Raw genomic sequence first — 18,046 nt, 5'->3', positions numbered from 1 at the left:
TATTTTGCGACTCCGGACTCCGGAGTGATGATATGTTTAGGTGGTGTTCAGAAAACGACGTGGCCTTTATTGACAATTGGAAGATGTTTTGGGGAAAGCCCGGTCTTATTAGAAGAGACGGCTTTCGTCATACCCAGGATGGCGCAGCTCTTATTTCTAGAAATCTGGCCAATATTATTAAACCCTCCTCCTGACAATCCAGGGTCCAGGCCAGGATGCAGAGCTGCAGTCTTACACGCTTCTCTGCTGCTTCTCAAGGACCAACGCCTGCCAATAAAACTGGGATTGCCTGCCAATAAAACTAGGATTGCATTATGTTATTGGCGACTCTAAAACTGTAGGATTGCATTATGTAATTGGCGACTCTAACCAGGTGCCTAGCAAAATAGAATTGGTTGCAGTTCCCCGTCCTCCAAAGGTTTTCCAGGTGCGGCGTGATAAAGGCGTTAATCAAAATAACCTTGTAAAGATTTAAATCAATGCACATTTGGTACCAATTAGAGACCGAAAAATTAGATGCGGACTACTAAATATACGATCATTAAGCTCCAAGTCTCTGTTAGTAAATGATCTAATTACAGAGACCAGGAGTGATATTTTCTGTTTAACAGAAACATGGCTACAGGAGGAAGAGTATGTTAGTTTGAATGAATTGACTCCGCCCGGCTACTTAAATCATCATATTCCTCGAAGCACGGGCTGAGGAGTCGCAGCAATTTATAACTGCAGTCTTCAAATAAAATTTGAACCTAAATGCGATTATAATACATTCGAAAGTCTCCCGCTTAGTCTGAAACTCCCGAGCTGGAAGTCAGAGAAGGCAGTTTTGTTCGGGGTAGTGTATCGGCCCCCTGCTGGTGCTTATCTAGAGTTTCTGTCAGAATCTTCAGATTTCCTATCTGGTTGACAAACCCACGCACTGTTTTAATCATACCCTCGATCTCGTTCTCACCTACGGTGTTGAACTTGATAATCTGTTGGTGTCACCTGTAAACTCTCTCTTATCCGACCATTATATAATAACGTTTGAATTCAATATCGTCGATGTTGAAGCACAAAATAGGAAGTATTATTTTAGCAGATGTTTGTCCAATGAAGCTATTGCTAAATTTAGGGAGGCCATTGCTCATTTTACGATAGTGGAAAATAGTGAAGTAGTCGAGGCCAGTGACCTGGGTTCTACCTCTGATGTTGATTTCCTTGCTAGTAACACTGCTGATTTGTTGCATTCAGCTTTAGATGAAGTTGCTCCTTTGAAAAGGAGGGTTTCCAACCATAGGAGCTTAACTCCCTGGTATAATTCAGATATTCGCACGTTGAAACAAAACGTGCGTAAAATGGAAAGGAAGTGGTACTCTTGTAATAATACAAAGTACATTAATATAAAGATATAAAGAATATAAATATAAAGATAATCTAATAGTGTATAAAAAAGCCATTCGCAAAGCCAGAACAGCTTATTTTTATCATTGATAGAGGATAACAAAAGTAACCCACGTTTTCTGTTCAGTACTGTAGCCAGGCTGACAACGAGTCACAACTCTGTAGAGCATGTCTGCATTTCTGCTGCTCTCAGTTGTGAAGACTTTATGAGCTTTTTTAACAGTAAAATCATGAGAATTAGAGAAGAAATCAACCACCCGGTAGTGGTGGTGGGCATTTCTTCAGCTTTAGCGACTTCCCTAGGCTCTGACTTGACTCTAGACTGTTTTGATCCTATAGACCTCCCTGAGCTGACTTCACTCGTCAATAGAGCTGACTCGACTATTCAAAAATGTTCTTTCTCTTATTGAAACGACAATACTAGACCAGATCAACTTATCCCTAAACTTAGGATATGTACCACAGGCTTTCAAAGTTGCAGTAATTAAACCTTTACTTAAAAAACCTTCTCTTGACCCAGACACCTTAGCTAATTATAGACCAATTTCCAACCTTCCATTTGTGTCTAAAATTCTGGAAAAGGTAGTTGCAAGTCAGTTATGTGACTATTTGTATAGAAATGATCTGTTTGAAGTTTTTCAGTCAGGGTTCAGAATGCATCATAGCACAGAGACAGCACTGGTTCGAGTCACGAATGACCTTCTTATGGCCTCAGATAAGGGATTAGTGTCCATACTGGTTCTACTGGACCTCAGATAAGGGATTAGTGTCCATACTGGTTCTACTGGACCTCAGATAAGGGATTAGTGTCCATACTGGTTCTATTGGACCTCAGATAAGGGATTAGTGTCCATACTGGTTCTACTGGACCTCAGATAAGGGATTAGTGTCCATACTGGTTCTACTGGACCTCAGATAAGGGATTAGTGTCCATACTGGTTCTACTGGACCTCAGATAAGGGATTAGTGTCCATACTGGTTCTACTGGACCTCAGATAAGGGATAAGTGTCCATACGGGTTCTACTGGACCTCAGATAAGGGATTAGTTTCCATACTGGTTCTACTGGACCTCAGATAAGGATTAGTGTCCATACTGGTTCTACTGGACCTCAGTGCTGCTTTTGATACTGTAGATCAGCATTTTACTGCACAGGTTAGAGCATGTTGTTGGGATTAAAGCGACAGCTCTACGTTGGTTTAAATCATACCTATCTGACAGGTTCCAGTTTGTTCATGTACATGAGGTTTCTTCAGAACAGTCAAGGGTCTGTTATGGTGTTCCGCAGGGTTCAGTGCTAGGGCCAATCTTAAGTTTATATATGCAGCCATTGGGAAGTAAAATCCAGAATCACGGCATACATTTTCATTGCTATGCTGATGATACGCTGCTCTATTTCTATAAACAGAACCGTTAGTTAAACTTCAGGCATGTCTTAGCGACATCAAGGACTGGATGTCCAGAAATTTCCTGCTTCTAAATTCAGATAAAACGGAGGTTATCATTCTTGGTCCAGAGCATCTTAGGAAGGGATTAGATGGTGTTGCGATGGCTTCCAGTGCAACTGTGAGAAACCTTGGTGTTGTTTTTGATCAGGATTTGTTTTATTATTTAAATCATATATTAATTAGGTAGGTAAAATAGCATTTTTCCACTTCGTAATATTACAAAGATTAGGAAAATCTTCTCCAAGAGTGTTGCAGGAAAAGCTAGTTCATGCGTTTGTATCTTCTAGACTAGATTACTGTAATGTGTTGTTAGCAGGATGTCCAAGTAATTTGCTGAATAGGCTCCAGCTGATCCAAAATGCAGCAACGCGAGTACTGACAGGAATCAGCAGGAGAGAACACGTCTCTCCAGTGTTAGCGTCGCTCCATTGGCTACCCATAAAACGTAGAATCCAATTCAAAATGTTATTCCTTGCGTATAAAGCCCAAAACGGCTTAGCTCCGCAATATTTGCAATACCTGATAGTACCTTTTGTTCCTGGCAGAGCTCTCAATTCGCTGAGTGCAGGTTTACTCATAGCGTTCTGCTATCAGGCACCGTTACTATGGAACCAACTTTCAATCTGGGTTAAGGAGGCTGACACCACCTCCACCGTTAAAACTAAACTTAAAAGAAATCTGTTTAGTAAAGCCTATAGTTAGTGTTTAGTAAACCTCTAGTTAGTGTTCAGTAAACCTCTAGGTAGTGTAAATTCTAGTGTGTTAGAATCAGTCGTCATAGCTGCAGCTATAGAACAAGACTATAACAGTTAGTCTTAAACAAAGCTTTGCGGTAGATATGCTGCTACAGGCTTATGCTGCAGGGGGGCACCAACATGATCCACTGAGCGGTGCCCATCACCTTTCTTCTCCTCTCTTCCATTTTTTATTAAGTATCTCATAGCCATCATTGTTACCTGCCATTGTTTGTATGTTATGTTTATGTAATAATTGCTAGGGGTTTATGTTCTGGGTCTCTGGAAAGCGCCTAGAGACAACTTATGTTGTAATAGACGCTATATAAATGAATTGAATTGAATTGAATTTCGCACCATCTCCTGCTTGTACTCTTTTTTCACTCTTATGAGAAGATGAGACAACCCTTGAGGCTGGTATCCGAGTTCAAATTCACAGTCAGGACGAGCCTCCTTACATCCACCAGCTGGGCTTTGGTGTCTCCCCAGGGTTCCAGACCTTTGTTTCATGTCAGGAGCAAAGGGTAGGTATCAAATAAAGCAGTGGTCTTCAACCCTGGTCCTCAAGATCTAATGTCCTGCATGTTTTAGATGCTACCCTGCTTCAGCACACCGTGATATAAGGAGCTGTGTCAACAACAGAACTGTCCAGACCTCGATAACAAGCTAATGAGGGCTGTTAATTAGAATCAGGTGTGCTGAGGCCGGGAAACATCCAAAACATGCAGGACAGTAGATTTTGAGGACCAGGGTTGGTGACCACCTAATTACAGCATGCTGCCCCATCCCCCTTTAGGGATCACCACAACTTTATGGTCCTCTCCACATCTGTTTTTCCAAGTGGTACAGTCTTTTCATAAATCTTTTTGTACTCAGTTAACCTACCTGCCCCAACCCTGGGGGAACTGCCGCTCCACCAGCAAAGAGACGTTCCCAGGATATGACGCATACAGTATCAGTGCCTGTCGCTTGCTTTGTGAGACCAATGAGGTCCTGCGGCAATGCAGGTGCAGAATGGTCCACATGCCAGGTACGATACCTCTCTTTGTCTTTTTATGGAGTATTGGTTTCTTGGGGAAAGAATTTGTGTTCATGAATTAAAAACGCATAAAATTGTCTATTATTTAATGTACCGTATTTTGGAGACCATAAGGCACATCGCATTATAAGGCGCAATATCAATGAATGGGTCTATTTTCCTACATAAAGCGCACCAGGTTATAAGGTCCATGATAAATATGTAAAGCGAAACAAAAAAGTCAGGTAAGTCGAACTTTATTCAACTCATTCACAATATTGATTTGAATATTGATTTGAATATTACATTGTAATATTACACATATAACACAATTATCACATTTTGAATAATTTGTCCCACAAATAAAAAGTGGAGGAGGTGAGCCTACTACGTACTGTTCTCTGATTGGTTTATCATTGCCAGAGATAGCAGACACCTGAAGTTAGTGTGAGGTTGGAGAAACATTGTATTCCAACATTTGATTATAATTGGATTATGATATAGATTTGAAAATTGGGTTTACAATAAAAACCCAACATTGGCTTGACGTCTAATTATAGTGAGGTAACATTGACTAGATGCTGGATGATGGTTGCTTGTCAGCACTACATAATAAGTCATCTAACATAGTCTGATATAGCAACCCATATTCAACAAAGGACTAACTTTAATACAATGTCCCTGTGTCAGCTGGGAACGGTCCGACAATCATTCAAGTGGAGCGGTTTCTCACTTGTCAAAGTCACACTAAAACATTTTGATAGATTTTTGAGCGCTGTGTATCACATACAATTGGTTCGAGGTCAGTAAGCACAACAAGAATTCATACATAAGGTGCCCGGGATTATAAGGCACACTGCCGATCTTGGAGAAAAATTAAGGATTTTAGGTGCGCCTTATAGTGCGAAAAATACGGTAACATCAAATATTGACAAGTGAAGATGTGTGTCAGATAATCACGAAAACAAAATAAATTATTTGTAATTATTGGTCATGAAATAGCATTATTACAGGTTAGAAAGAACAGTGATAAGGTTTTACATATCAGAGACCATGTGCGAATCGGGTCTCAAAATTGTATAAATACATCCTTTAGTGAACAAAAACATATGACAAATTGCACCATGTGATTGGGACCATTCCAAAGCCTTTGGAGGTGATGTACAAAGGAGGATACTTCATAAAATGAAGGACATCAGGGACAACCCTGAGCATCCTCTTCATAACACAGTTATTCAGCAGAATGTCTTCAGTCAGAGATTTCTTCAGATCCACTCAAACAAACTACTAGAGGTCTTTCCTGCCCACAGCAATAACCCTTTATCATGAATCTTGGAAGCTACTTAAATTTTGACTACTACAACAATTTATTTATCTTTGGAGACCAATAAAGTATTTTTGAATTTGATTAAATGTAAATTTTCTCCAACAAAAACTAAACCAAATATCCTGAAGCAGTCTATGTAAACAACTATATACATTCCTGCTGTTTCCATAGGAGCTGAGGGAACGTAGCAGCCAGGTACTGCTAATTAATTGCACTTGATTAGCTGATCATTAACACCTGTGAGCACCTCTAGAAAAGCAGAGGATTTGGCAGTTGTTGATGTGGAATATTCAAATGTGTTCAAATATCAGCAATCATCTTAGACAAGCAGTTATTCCACTTCAATCGTGAAAGCATTCTGAAAGAGAAAAAAAACAGTACTTACTAATAAAACTGACCTGGACAAAAACTGATGTGACTCAATGAAATATTTAGAAACAATCAAACAATCACTGTAACTCTCAATGAGACATCTGATTCGAGTATTTTGGCCCACTCTTCATGAGTAAACTGCTGCAGCTGTCTCAAGTTTGAATAGTGCTTTCTTCAGACTGCATGTTTCAGCTTTTATCACAGATTTTTAATAGGATTTTGATGAGTGTTCAGAAGGCCACTTCAGAATAGTCCAATGTTTTGTTCCTAGTCATTCTTGAGTGTTTTTAGCTGTGTGTTCTAGGTCATTATCCTGTTGGAGGACCCATGAACTACGACTGAGACCCGCTTTCTGACACTAGGCAGCCCATTTTGCTCCAGAATGCCTTGATAATCTTGAGGTTTAAATGTACATTGCACAGATTCAAGACACCCTGTGCCAGACGCAACAAAGCTGAACCAGAACACAACTGATCCTCCTCCATGTTTCACAGCAGGTACAGCATTCTTTTCTCTGAATGGTTCATCTTTGCGCCTTTGAACATAGAACTAATGTTTCTTGCCAAAATCTCCAGATTGGTCTTAAATGTCTAAAGGGCATTCTCACAAAAACTGTGTGACTTGTCAAAAAGCATTCTGACAAATTCCAGTCTGGCTTTCTAGGGCCTAAGCACAGAGGGTTCAAAACCCTATCTGTAAAGTTTATTATCATTATTAGGGCCCAAGCACAGAATGTGCGAGGACCCTATTGAAATCATGCTGTTTATTATTATTAGGGCCCGAGCACTGACGTGCGAAGGCCCTATTGTATCTGTAGGAATTGTTCGTTCTCGTTATTTTTATTTTTCCGACGAAAGGAGGGCCTTTTTGCCCCCCTAAACGTGCCCCAAAAGTCACCAAATTTTGCAGGAAAGCCAGACCTGGCAAAAAAAATTATATTTCAAGGTTTGTATTAATGGGCGTGGCCTAATGGCTCAACAGCGCCCCCTAGAAAAACTTCAGCCATTTCATACTTCGGCCCGGAAGTCGGCCATTTTGAATTAATCATGTAATTTTGGCGCAATTTATGCCATTTCTTCGGCCGTTAATGCGGCCCGAACCGTAACGTGCACCCAGGTGTGTTACACATCAAAATATGCGTCTACATCCTGCGACAACGCGCATTACTTTTCTCAGTCAAAAGAGTTACCGTGGCGACGATAGACGCCAAAAAGCGCGCCCCCCCTTCATCTGATTGGTCCATATTTGATAGTTCCTACTTTCTGCCAACTTTTGAATGGTTTGACATAAAGACTCGTGGGTGGTGTCATCAGACTCGGTTTTGAGTACTTGACCTTCATTGGAATGAATTAGCCCTGAGCCTTCTTCTGATTGGTTGATATTAGGTAGTCCCTATTTTCTGCCATAACTTTTGAATGGTTTGACATAAAGAGTCATGGGTGGTGTCATCAGACTTCGTTTTGAGTCCTTGACCTTTATTGGTGAAAATTACACGCGCGAGGGCCCTTTCATCGCTGCTTGCAGCTTTAATTATTGTTATTATTGTTATCATTAGGGCCCAAGAACCAATGATGCAAGGACCCTGTTGAAACTAAAGAAAATAATTACTAGGGCCCAAGAACAAGGGTGCTAGGATCCTATTGAAACTGAAGGAAATCTTTATTATTAATATAAGGGGCCCGGGCACTAAAGTGCAAAGACCTTATTGAAACTGAAGGAAATCTTTAATATCATTATTATTATTATTATTATTATTATTATTATTATTATTATTATTATTATTATTATTATTATTGCTAGTATTATTATTATTATTATTATTATTATTATTGTTAGTAGTAGTAGTAGTAGTAATAGTAGGGCCCAACATGAGGGTGCATCCCCATTCTGAGTGGGGGTTTAAACTGAAGGAAATCTTTAATATTCAGGCCTGACCACAAGGGTGCGACGACCATATTGAAACTGAAGGAAAATATTTTGTGAAATGAAATCTCTCAACAGTGCCACTGACCTAAAGTGTGGGACTGCGTATAACCTACATACATGAAAATCGGTATACACATTCCTCTTTAATATGAGAAAAAAGGGTTCTTAGGGACCCAACTCTAAAATGGATAGAAAGTCAACAATTTGTGCAGAGCATCCAAAAATGGCACACATAATTATTTTGCATACATCGGGATGTGCCATACTCCTCCCAGAGAAATTGTCTGATGTGCTTTGAAAATTGCAAGTTTACTCTAAAGCCTTTGATGATGACAACTTATCAAAATCTTTTGTATAAGTTAAATGGTATGGGCGTAGCAGGGCTGCAAATATGCATGTTTTTTTCAGTAATGCAAAATAGTAAAATCTGTGGGTGCATCACAATTATTGATCGTTGACTGTGAAGAAAAGTTGGCATGTCTGGAAAGATGGTCTGTTCAGATCAATAGTTTAATATTCAGTAGTGGTTTTATCACCCCCTGTTGGAAACATGGACATTTTCATACCCCAAAACTAGTCACATTTTGCTTGAGTTATACAATAGAATTTCACAAACTAGTCCAAGAGACTTTCTCCGTTGGTCAACTTACTTGAAACACATTGACGACAAAGTTATCAAAAAGTTTTCGATTAATCGAAAGGCCTGGGCGTGGTGGAAAATGGCTAACATAACTCATCACTTCCACGAAACTGTGTCAAACTCAGTGAAAACTTGTGCAATCTACACCAAAATGTGTATGTTTGCAGTCCAGGCCTGAACACATCTGCAGTGTGATATGCACTGACAGACATAGCGCCATCTTCTGGCAGACGGAAATTATGTTTTTTTTTAACAATGTAAACCTCTTTTCAGCGGGTAGAGCTGATCCACGCCAAACCTGTTCAGGCAGTGTAAAAGTCCATAGAAGATGACATCAAAGTGAGAACCGTATCCTTGTCATTAATGCAGGCGCCATGAAAAGACGGAAATTTTTGATGTCTCGCCACTAATCAATAATTTGCCATAAAATCAACACAGGTTGTCCAATCAACCCCAAAAGTGAACCATTTAACAAGGTTTTCATCCTGAACACGTGGATTTAACAATATTGGCTGAATTCTGTAGCACCACCTTCCAGTCAATTTTACATTTTTTATTAGATTATGTGCTCTAATAACAGTTTTGTTCATCCAATCAAAACGAAATCTGCACATATTATTGTCACAAGGGTCCTTATTGACTGTTTTGTATATCGTTGTCATAACTTGAACGTGGCTGCCACAATTCGCCCTTGAATGGGAAGTACCCAATTTCTGGTACCTACACATTAAAACATTATTAAAAATCAGTCATTTTGTCAAATCAGTCAAATTGTAGGATCAGATACCTTTTGACAAAAGACAAAAATTTCATACACTCTGACATATAGTGTACAGAGAAGTACATATTTTTCAAAATATGAAATCATAACCAAAAAATTGGCAAATATACATTAGCAAAACTTTCTCATCCTTTGTCTAATTCATTTAAAAGTTTTCACAGATGTAGTTTACCCTATGTTAACACATCCTGTCATTGATAAAGGTCCAACAGCTGATTTACATTATTCATTTTTTTTTTATTATGGAGTTAAACAATTTTTTTTATTGATATTTTATTTTGAAGCTATACAATTCATGGTGGTTTATGCAAAGGTCATCTGGTAATATTTCCACATTTTTTTTAAAAATCCTGGATTTTTTTTAACAAATATTTTTGTTTGGAATCTCAACGATTACAATCAGGGCTCTTCGGTTGCAAAGTTTGGTGGTGTGACATTCCTTGTTTTGAAGGATTTCAGTAGTAATATAAGTAAAATAAGTAGGATGACAGCAGTGATGTGTCTTGAGTTGGCTCCTGAAGTTCAGGTCTGAGTCAATTGAAACTGACTAATTAAAAAAGATTCAGAACTTTGAATATATTCTTATGCCCCCTGGATTAGGTAATTTTTATTGTAAACTTAATTAAAGTTGAGTGTAAGTGGTGCACGGTCTGAATCATTCATGTCACTGTTGAAAACTATAAATATCATAAAGGGAGAGGAGGGGGCACGCCACGCACCCAAATTGGTTGTACTGCCAGTGACATCACGCACAAACGTTTGTAAAGGAATTGGCTTCATTTGTGCAGGATTGAGTTAGAGTTCAGGTCGCAATTGTGTGGGGGGAGTAGACTTGAAAATGTTAGTAGATTCAAGTAATGTGATGGGAGAAAATGTGTGGAACAGATTGAAGGCAGAAAAGATAAAGTGTCATTCGTAGGTATCAAAGGAACAGAGAAACCTGTATCCATACTCGTCCAGTCAATCACTGCCCGTTAAGGGGGCATTTCAGTGCAAAATCACAATTGGTAACAAAACTGAACAGGCAGAATTCATTGCGATTAAAGGCACTCATTGGGAAAAAGACAGTCATGAAGTTAAGGGTGTTGAAAATAGGTGAAAATATTTCTGCTGTTACAGATATTAAAGACACTCTCCAGCGGCAATACCCAAGTGTATTCAGGGGAGTGGGAACATTTAACACCAAGCAGATTAGCCTGTTCATAGATGCAAAACTGAAACCTGTGGCTCAGCCCGTCTGACGCATACCCTACAACCTCAGAGAGCCTGTGGAAAAAAAATAAAGGAACTGATGAACATGGACATTATAGAACGAGTCAGAGGCCCCACCCCATGGGTAAACGCAGTGGTCGTGCTCCCAAAACCTGACAAGGACGTCAGGATGTGCCTAGATATGAGAAGGGCTAATGAGGCCATTGTGAGGGAACGGTTCCCTCACAGTACCCTATTCCTACGGTGGATGAAATACTCCAAAGCATGAACGGCTCCGCTATATTTAGCAAGCTAGACCTGAAATGGGGCTATCATTAGTTGGAATTACCACCAGAGTCGCGAGAGACAACAACAATTGCGGTGCACAACGGAGTATACAGATACAAGAGACTGATATTCGGTGTATCCTCAGCCACCGAGCAATACCACCACGAGATAGCCGCTGCATTGGCTGGCATTGAAGGTGGCGGGGAACATCTCAGATGATGTGATTGTGCACGCACCAAACCAAATAACACATGACAAACGCCTCTATGCTGTCATGAGGAGACTCTCAGAATATGAACTGACACTAAACCCACAAAACTGCCAGTTTGGCATGGACAGACTAATATTCATGGGGATACTTCTGTCACAGAAAGGCATAGGACCAACGGAAGAGAGAGTGAGAGCAATAGTGGAAGCCAGAGAACCAGAGAACGCCACAGAGGTGAGAAGTTTCCTGGGACTTGTCGGTTAGAGCAGCAGATTCATATCACAGCTGCAAACAACATTATCAGAACCACTGCGACGTCTGACTCGAAAAGACACAACATTCAACTTTGGACCAGAAGAGAAAGACCATTTCAAGCTTTAAAGAGTGAGCTAGCCAGAGCCGGTACCTTAGCTTATTTTGATAAAGAAGCACCAACAAAGGTGATAGCAGATGCAAGTCCTGTAGGCTTAGGAGCGGTGTTGGTGCAGGACCAGCAAGGAGAGACGGTACCTGTGTGCTACGTAAGCCACAGCCTGACAGACTGTGAGAGAAGGTACTCTCAAACAGAGCGTGAAGCATTAGCTCTAGTATGGGCTTGTGAGAAACTACATCCGTATATATATGGCAGGAAGTTTGACCTTGTCACAGATCTAAACCATGCGCACGCGTAGAGCGCTGGGTCCTCCGATTACAGCCATGGGACTTTAAAGTGACACACATACCAGGAAAACGGAACATAGCAGACCCACTGTCAAGGTTGCTCGGAGAGACAGCTATGAAGGAGATACACAAGCATGAGTCAGAGGAATATGTGCGATTCATTGCCATGAGTGCTACACCCAAAGGGCTAACCAACAGAGAGATGGAGGAAGCCTCTGCTACTGATCCAGAACTATAAGAAATATGCAAGGCGATCACAAAGGGACACTGTGAGAACTGTAAACAGTATGCACCAATTGCGAATGAGCTATGTCTAATGGGATTTCTAGTTCTCAGGGGAAATCGCATAGTGCTGCCACAAAGTCTACAAGCTAGAGCACTGATGCTGGCTCATGAAGGACACTTAGGTATTGTGGGAACCAAACAGCATCTCAGAACCAAGCTATGGTGGCTGGGCATGGCTAAAGCAGTGGAGAAATATTGCAAAGCATGTCATGGATGTCAAATTGTAGCCAGACCCGACCCACCAGAACCACTGAGAAACACACCACTACCAGACGGTCCCTGGCATGATGTAACTATAGATCTGCTAGGACCACTGCCAACAAATCATTCCATACTTGTGGTAGTAGATTACTATAGTCGCCATTATGAGTATGATGTTCTGACCTCCACGACGACAGAAAAAGTAATCGACAGCCTGGAGTCAATCTTCAGCAGACACGGATTACCTGTCACCTGCAAATCAGATAATGGACCACAGTTCAGATCTGACTTAATCAGGGAATACTGTGAAATGAATGGAGTCAAACACGTGAGGACAACACCAAAATGGGCTCAAGCAAATGGAGAAGTGGAGCGCCAAAACTCATCACTGATGAAGAGGATTGCTCAAGCAGAAGAACTAGATTGGAAATGTGAACTGAGAAAATATGTGACTGTGTACCAAAGCATAGAACATGCCACTACAAGAAAAAGCCCTGCTGAATTTCTCTTTAACCAAAAAATAAGGGGAACATTACCAGACATCTGTGAATCACGCACAACAGCACTGGAGGTACGTGATAGAGATGCAGAGCAAAAGGGGAAAGCAAAATGATATGCTGATGAAAGAAGAGGGGTTCAATACTCAAAAGTGGACATTGGAGACACAGTACTCATACACCAGGACAAAGTGGACAAGTTCACCACACCATTCAACGCAACACCACACAGAGTTGTGAGTGAAACAGGAAACCAAGTTGTGGTTGAATCTCCAACAGGAGCCCGCTATCGGAGAAACACCACACATGTGAAAACATACGAGACAACCAGGCCTAAGGAAACGCACAGTACACAGTAAGAAACACCGAGAGAATAGTGTACTTGACGCAGACACACCAGCAGAGACTAACATCACCCAAACACCACATCAGGACACTCAAATATCAGACATGAACAGAGCCAGACCTAAAAGGGTTAAAAAAGCACAGACAGATTATGTGATTTTGTGTTGAAGGGAACTAGAGTGTTGAGGTATTGTGAAGGGTTTGCTAAAATGTTATTGTTGGAAAAGAAAAGAAAAAAAGTTCTGGTTTAATTTAAGGAAAATAACTAACAGAATAAGCTAAATCCTATGTTCAAATGACACTTGTATCAAATACTATCACACTATCTGGATTCAGGATACATGATCTAATTAAGTATTAAGATAGGCACACAACACAACCCAGTGGTGGCTGGTGCAGTTTTCTCAAGTGGGGGGGGGCGCTATACCAAACTCCAAAATAGACATACACAGAAAAGCAGTACTAAAGTATCACATCAGTGTATTTAAATGAATTAAATTAATAATATCAACATTATGACAGTATATGGCAGTGTTTTATTTTATTTTTTTTGTACTCACATTTTGCCCTTCTATCCTTGAGAGAAGCAAATTTCTCAATGACTCTACGGTTAAAGTCAGGGATGTTTTTGACATGTTTCTTATCCATAGAGAGCATGGTCAATGCATTAAGACAGATGTTCCATTGTTTTCCTGACTAAGATCTTGATTCTCTTAAGTGTTGAGAAGCAGCTCCCAGATTCAGCTGTAGTCATAGGAGTTGTGATAAAATCTCAGAAACAGGACCACTCAATCAGAACAAACCCACACAGAATCAGAACCACCTGAGAACACAACCAGGGGCACCCTAAACTGAAAAAGAACAACTGTGAACACAACCAGGCCCACCCCAAACATAACCGGAACCACCCTGAACACATCCAGAGCCATCTAAGACAGAACCAAAAACACCCTGAATACAATGAGAATCACCCCAGAAAGGAACAAGAAAAACCCCAACACAACCAAAACCACCCCAGATACTGTATATCCAGAACCACCCGAAAGAGAAGCAGAGTGAGATACTCCGCAATCTGCCCACTCGCTGGAATGTGGACTTGGAGCCTTCTTCTGTTTGAACACAATGATTGTACAGTTTTTTATCAACCTAACCGTGTTAAACCAATAAATCCCAATGCACGTGGTGCGCTTGACCAGTGTCACAGTGTCACAACACACAACCTCTATCTCCACACATGCTATTACTTTCGCACTTAAAACAGTGATCGTGCCGTCAGCAGGTAATCAACTGAAAAACATAAATATTAACTGTATAAATATAAACATCCCTATGTTAATTTCACAGACATATGTATGATATTTAACACAAATTAAAAATTCTTTGTAACCAACTCACCAGCTCAGCTTCACCAGTCAAACTGAGTCGCAGTAAGAAATTAAAGGTATATGCTGCTATGAATAAAACAATATAGACAGTAGAAGTTTGAATCAGGAAGCGGGATATCAGTGCGAGAACGACTCGCGGCTCGCGGCTCTTCATTTTATCCGACAGGCAATGGCAGCGCAAACATCTGTTTCATGATCCAACTCTGAGGTGCAAATGTTCATAAACCTGGTGGCTGAGGAGAGAATTAAAAAGGGATCTAGGCGGGCGATAAGGAACGACCAGATCCACCAGGAGCTCTGTCTCTTCATAGCTGCTCACGGCTCCAGCTGATTTCTCATCAGCGCGACACAAACAAAAAAGCGTTGCCGCTTGAAGCTTCTTTCACTCACAATTTTTCACTTGATATCAAACACAAGCCACAGTCTTGTTTTACGGCTCTGTTAATTTTACAATTGTTGATTTGAACTTGTGAACCATTGTATTTTTTTTTATGTGAAAAACCACAATAAACAGATTGTTAAAAAAAAAAAAAAAAACACAAGCCACAGACCCAGCAGCACATATATAATCTCCTTCAAGTTCTACATCTTTAGTGTTGTCTTCTCTGTTTAGATCACACAATCAAATACGTCACAGCAGCTTCGCTCCAGCCCACTTCTCATCTGGGTGTTGAAAACAAACGGGTGAACTTTAGGGTGGAGACGTGACAAAGCGTCCTGAGTCGGGGTGCGCTGAGTAGGTACTAGTGGATAAGCGCCATAAGTATGACGGACATAAACAACTTGTCAAGCTATGCAAGGGGATTATCAACAAAAGATACTGAATGTTACCTTAACAGGTTGACTTTGACAAATGGTGTCTGACTTCCAGATCTGTGAGTGGCCAAACATATGAATAATACCAACTAATATTTGGCCAAATATATGGCCAAATATACAGTGGCCAGATATATATGCCTATTTAATTGAGAAACTGGTCGTGTACGCCAAAAAAATTACGAGCCTGGATGTCACTGGATGCTTATGAATACGTTCCTCGGCTACCCGAAGGTTTACCTGATTACGGTAATATTGTAGTGGCCACTCACTAGCAGGACACTGTGTAGTTTCAGTGGGTTTGAATTCACAAGGATCTAGCCGTTGTTAACAATGCTGTGTGACTACGCTACCCATGTTCCTTAGATGTGAAGTTTTTTCCATTCTTCAGCTCTTTTGTTACTAAACTCCTACATTGGTGACCCCGATTTTCTTTGGATGTTTCCAGAGTTAACTGGACAGACAGCAACATGGCGAAAATAGCAGTTTCTCTCAAATTACCCAAGTTTTGGGAGCAGAATGCTAACGCTTGGTTTGCTCAAGCAGACGCACAGTTTGCACTGAGAGAGATTACGGCGGACGGCACCAAATACTACTATGTACTGTAGTAGCAGCTCTTTCCAACTCAACTGCGGCGAGGGTGGTGAGTTTCGTTGAAAATCCACCGGCAGCTGACAAGTATGACACCGTGAAAGCGCATCTTAAGGAGACATTTGGTCTGTCTGAAGCTGAGCGCGCTCGCCAGCTGCTTTCCCTGCCTGGGCGTGGTGACTGGAAGCCCTCTGAACTGATGGATCACATGCTGGCTCTGCTTGGCGACCACCAGCCATATTCCTTTTTTAAGGAGCTTTTCCTGCAACAGCTCCCTGACTATGTTCATTTAGCCCTGACTAACTCTGTCAAGACAGACTTTCGCCAGTTGGCCGGAGAGGCAGACACATTTTTCTTAGCTGGGAAGAAGTGTTTTGCGGCGACGCCCACCTCCATCGCAACTGCCTCCGAGGATGACTGTGTGCTCCAACCGCTCTCTGTCTCCGCCACGGCTGTGGCCAGCCGGGTAAAGCCATCAGGGATGTGTTTTTACCACGCCAAGTTTGGCAGCAAAGCCAAGAAACGCCTACCTCCATGCAGATTTGGTGCATCGGGAAACGCACTGAACAGCACTTGGTAGAAGCCGTGGGTGTTGGCCAACCTGCAGGCTTGCTGTATATCACAGACTCCATCTCTGGTCGCGAGTTCTCGTGCGACACAGGTGCTCAGACGAGCGTGCTTCCAGCATCAGTTTTGGATTTACGTCAGGCAAAGCAGGGTCCCCCCCTAGAGGCTGCTAATGGCACTGCTATCCCTACGTTTGGCACCCGCACCGTGACGTTGTGTTTTGACCAGCATTTCACCTGGGATTTTGTTTTGGCCAAGATGTCCATAGGTGCTGACTTTCTTTGTACCAACGGCCTCCTGGTGGATGTGGGGAACCGCTGTCTCATCAATGCTAAGACGTTTGGCTCATTGGCATGCAAGTGCAGTGATATGGCCGCAATGAAACTGTCCAGCGCCGTCTCACCAGCTGACATTTTCACCCCCCTACTGCTGGAGTTCTCGGACATCACTACACCTACCTTTTCGTCCACTGCCACGAAACACGGCGTGGAGCATCACATCCCCACGGAGGATCCCCCTGTGCATGCCATGGCCCGCTGCCTCGATCCACACAAGCTTGCCATTGTGAAGGAGGAGTTTGCCTCCATGGAGAAGCTTGGCATCATTCTGCGGACACTGTGTAGTTTCAGTGGGTTACAATTCACAAGGATCTAGCCGTTGTTAACAATGCTGTGTGACTACGTTACCATGTTCCTTAGATGTGATGACTTTTCAGTTAGTGTTCTGTGAGTGTTCGTTAACGGCAAGTTTTTTCCTTCATCCACAAAAAGCGTTCTTCAGCTATTTTGTTCCCAAACTACAATATCTTATTACTCTAAATAAAACACAATAATGCTTAAGAGCAATTACCTCTGATCTGCAATATTAAATGACGCCAGACAACTTTTTGATATGCAAAAAATAGTTAGTTTACTTAACAGTTTTGCAAAATACAAGGACTACCGTTTAAGTGAAAATAAAATAATGAGAAAATATATATTTACCCCAGAAAAATATATGTCGGACTCCTTTAAACGCTCAACGCTCAGGATACACAAGATGTCCGCTGCTCTTCAGTAGGAAAAACAGCACGTTGACTCACAGCTCAGACGACGAAGTCCTCCTCTCCTCCACGCAGAAAAACACAGTTGACGTCACAACTCAGATGAAGAAATCCTTTGCTCCACACCACCGAAGTACAGCCAGGCAAACACACCGTTCAACCCCGAAACTCCTCAGCGGCCTCCTCAAAGAAACCAGATGAGTGCGGCTGCAAAGCATCCGAGTGCGGCTGCAAAGCGTCCTTACTCACACACAACGTCTTTTTTTTTTCTTCACCTCCCGACAGCAACATACACACACTAACATTAGCCTCAATAAACTCTCAGTTAGAGAGGAGCCGTGT

General features: G+C 41.5%; 1 protein-coding gene across 5 annotated transcripts in view; it reads left to right on the top strand.

The window, feature by feature from the left end:
* asic4a (acid-sensing (proton-gated) ion channel family member 4a) overlaps positions 1-18,046 on the top strand; it is a 221,153-nt gene that overhangs the window by 155,339 nt on the left and 47,768 nt on the right. For 3 of the 5 annotated variants that reach the window (XM_061723016.1, XM_061723017.1, XM_061723020.1), the window contains exons 3-5: positions 3,961-4,088; positions 4,441-4,594; positions 6,704-6,778. In XM_061723016.1, the coding sequence (XP_061579000.1) occupies positions 3,961-4,088; positions 4,441-4,594; positions 6,704-6,778 (357 nt within the window). The remainder of the gene's footprint in view (positions 1-3,960; positions 4,089-4,440; positions 4,595-6,703; positions 6,779-18,046) is intronic. The other 2 variants (XM_061723019.1, XM_061723018.1) reach the window with 1 other exon arrangement.

Source organism: Cololabis saira, chromosome 6, assembly GCF_033807715.1.
Source record: "Cololabis saira isolate AMF1-May2022 chromosome 6, fColSai1.1, whole genome shotgun sequence".
Lineage (NCBI taxonomy): Eukaryota > Metazoa > Chordata > Actinopteri > Beloniformes > Belonidae > Cololabis > Cololabis saira.
Note: the sequence above shows the minus strand (reverse complement) of the source record. Positions and strands in the feature narration are given on the sequence as shown.